Raw genomic sequence first — 3,775 nt, 5'->3', positions numbered from 1 at the left:
AATTCCAAATTTTCTCTCAAACCGTATACTTTTTCTTTAGTATAGATAGTATTTATTTACCTCATGATATACTGCAAAACCTAATTAATCACGAATTTCTAATTTTATGTACTCTTGTCTCCGATTGTACCTCCCAAACATCCTTAAAAGGGAATGTTATTTAATATTAAAAAAATTGTGACATTAAAAAAAAAATAAATAAAAAGATTGAGTTAAGGACTAGGTACCTAATAATAAAGCTCTTGGAGTGTATAAGATTTTTATCGCATTATCTCAAAACACTTTAGATAGTTTTTTCTTTGCTATTACAATTATTTATGAAGATTGCTGGTTAAATAGAATTAATTATTTACGAAAAGATATGTAATTTACAATATCTAGGCAATGAAAATTAAAACGTCGATAAATAAATGAAAATTTTAGGGATCTGATATGTTAACGTTACCGTTGGTAATAATGGGAACTTTGCTGGTGGTCGGTGGGATATGTTCCTTACTTCTACCTGAAACACTAAATCAGCCATTACCACAAACTCTAGAAGATGGAGAAATTATTGGGTTAGATCCATTTACTTGTTGTCAACCACCAGAAAGACAAGGAATGTTATAAGTTAATAAAAACATTTTTATTAGCATTTACAGTTCGTTAAAAAAAAAAAAAACTTAATACTAAACACGTTACGCATTATTTAATTTCCACATAAAAACTAAAGCACTTTCGATTATCTCAACAGTGAAAGCCTAAACCTTTTGATTTTATTGATTTTTTCTGCTGTTTATTAATAATGAGCCAGTATTATTACATTTATTATCTTCTATTATACCTATTTAATTTTATTGTTGTAGCAGTAGTAGTAGTAGTAGTAGTTTAAAATACTACATTTTAATTTTCTTATAAGGGAATAAAAAAATCAGGTAATTAACTTTTTTGTTTTAGTTACACATTATTTAATCTTCTATCACGATAATTAATCGCTATCATCTATATTTATTATTATTTAATTCGTAATGACAACGAAAATAACACCTGTATTTTCGATAACAAAATAAGTGTTCTCGTATCATTCAACTCAGTTACGATAAGTTAGTCTGGGTAAACCTTATTATCTACAACATGCTGTTACTTACAACAATTTTCATTATCGTCCTGGTTTTCGTATTAATTGAAAAAAGAAAGAAAAAGTCCGACAAAATATTAGGCGTTTACAGTCAACCGGGACAATGGTACTTTTTAAAATATGTAACGTTTCTACTGGTTTTAACGATCAGGAAAATGAAAACCAAAATTACAAAGAGATTAGGAAAACGTGGCAGTTCTGGACTTGGTGAAAGTGCTTACAGTGAAATAGAAGATCTAGAAAAATTGCAACAATTATCAGAGCATGAAAAGGTAAACGAGTATTTTACATATGTATCTTAAGTATTAGGTTCAGTACCCTATACATACATAATTACGATAAAAATATAAAGTTTAGTCATATGTCATAAATGTTGAAGAATCGGTAACAAAAATGTAATAGAAACAAATGAACGCCGTATTTAAACAAATCAAATTATGTATCTTCACTCGTGCTATATAAAAAGAAAATATGTCGACAAAAAAATATGTATTAAATAACAATATAAGGTCATAAATGTTGAACAATCGGTAACAAAAATGTGATTGAAACAAATGAACGCGGTATTTAAACAAATCAAATTATGTATCTTCACTCGTGCGATATATATATGTATTAATTTCAATGTTCTGTGAACGTTTTGCCTGTAGTTAGNATCAATATGATTAGTATCATGTTCGGCTTTATATTTAAAATCATTGCAGCAGTTTTCCATTCTATGTAATATTTTTTTACAATACAATTGGAAATAAATATCAAATTAAGACAGTTTACAATAGATTTTAGAATTAGATACTTGTTCACAACCGGGAATTGGTAGAGTAGTGTTGTATTAATCGACGTTCATACATAGGCTTAGCACTTGTAAAGCTTGAGTGATAGTGATACTGTGACTCTCGTGTAAATGATTTAATAATGATTAATTTGGTTGTTATTATAGCTTATTTTTATTAATTAATACAATCAATTATTCTGCAATATGAAAAATATACATTCTATCAAATTTTATTGCCTTTTTTTCCCTGTCATTAATGACTACATAGGGGGTTCGTCAAAGTTTTTCGGACCTTTCTTTTGGTTCGCGAAGAAAAAAAGGTTGGGAAACACTGATCTAGAGCACCCTCATTTATGAACGCAACAAGACTCCGCCTATCGCGTATAAAGGGGCTCATGAGATTCTGAACTAGCTATAGTTTGTGCTTGTGCATGATATCTTTAAAAAATAGTCATTTATTTTCTACTAATTTGACAAAGAGCCAATGGGAGTCAAAGAGCAGAAGTTAACGTGAGTTATGAGGGGGGGGGGGGACCAGGAAAGAGGGTACTTGTAACTTAATGTACTAAACAACGTCGTTTTTCTCAATCTTAAAATAAAATATACCAAACAAAAAAGTTTTCTGTTATTTAAAATCTCCAACAAAGAAATGTTAAATTATTATATATATTATACATTTTTTAATTTGTTTACTTCGAAGCATACAAAAACCTTTAAATATATGTATACAGGGCGCACATTTCAAGAGTACCCAATATTGCTTTCTCAGAAACAGTAAGAGTTACAACATCTATTAAATAAAACAACATGGGCAGTTGTTAGGGGTTATTCTTAATTCGTTTGCAGTGTTACCAAATTTTGCTTAGTTTTTGATGTACTTTCAAAACACTACCTAAAACTTGATATTATAATAACTTCAAAATAGACAAGGTAAAAGTAAGATTTTTTACGCAGTTTTTAGAAGAACTCCTTTAAATACATCAGAAACTAAACAAAATTCGACAACACTGTAAACGAATTAAGAATGGCCCCTGAAAACTGCCCATTTTTAGCACCCTTGAATTGAACACCCTGTGTACCTATATAACATTCAAAAAATGCATTCGTGAAACATAAGTGAATAGTTTAAGAATGATCTTCGAACTGACAATTTTAAGATTACCATAAAGGATTATCTGTGCATTTATTACTAGCGATCTTTTTAGTAAAATTGATCCTGGTTTTGCAGTGTTGGTCTCACAAAAATCAAAACTGTATTTATACTAGTGGATTTATGAATTGAAATACTATCAGTTTCAGTAGTTTCAGTAACTGACATAGAAAAAATATTTTAAGATTGGCTACATTTTAAATACAGGTAATAACATAGGACAACATAACAATTTTATTTAACGTAACTACAAAGGAGTTTAGAGGGTACGACTCCCCCCTCAGCTAGGAATATTTTTCTAATGTGTACGATAACTTAATTGCAATCTTTCAATAATTTGTAAGTTAATGTTAATATTAACATAATAACATAGAAATAACATCCTCCGCAAGTATTGTTAAGACCATACTGTTACTTATTGTAGGCGTTTGATGCAGTATTTTTTCACGCTGTAGATGATTCTGGTTATTATCTATGTGGAGGTATAGAAAGGCGACAAAAAGGAAAAGCAAATGGTTTATTGTACTTAATGGTATGCACAACTATAGGGTTGTTCGGAAAGTCATTTCGTTTTTTTTTTTGTGGAAATGAAAGACAGTGTTCGTATAATAAACAAATACTTTATTAAATTATATATTGACCGTTCTGGTCCAACACCTTTTGCCATCTTTCTGGTAGTAGCATAATTCCACGCTCATAAAATTTTTGGTCTTTGCTGGCAAAAAACTGATCG

At 29.5% G+C, this 3,775-nt stretch overlaps 1 protein-coding gene across 1 annotated transcript in view; it reads left to right on the top strand.

The window, feature by feature from the left end:
- Window positions 1-1,066: 1,066 nt before the first annotated feature.
- The window catches only part of LOC108744721, a 9,045-nt gene continuing 6,336 nt past the window's right edge, over window positions 1,067-3,775 (top strand). Inside the window, exons 1-2 of the mRNA XM_018480626.2 lie at window positions 1,067-1,389; window positions 3,467-3,574. Coding sequence (XP_018336128.1) covers window positions 1,114-1,389; window positions 3,467-3,574 — 384 coding nt within the window. The 5' untranslated portion in view covers window positions 1,067-1,113. The remainder of the gene's footprint in view (window positions 1,390-3,466; window positions 3,575-3,775) is intronic.

This window comes from Agrilus planipennis, unplaced genomic scaffold, assembly GCF_000699045.2.
Source record: "Agrilus planipennis isolate EAB-ADULT unplaced genomic scaffold, Apla_2.0 scaffold16, whole genome shotgun sequence".
Classification (NCBI taxonomy): Eukaryota; Metazoa; Arthropoda; class Insecta; order Coleoptera; family Buprestidae; genus Agrilus; species Agrilus planipennis.
This window is presented reverse-complemented; position numbering and strand designations above follow the sequence as displayed.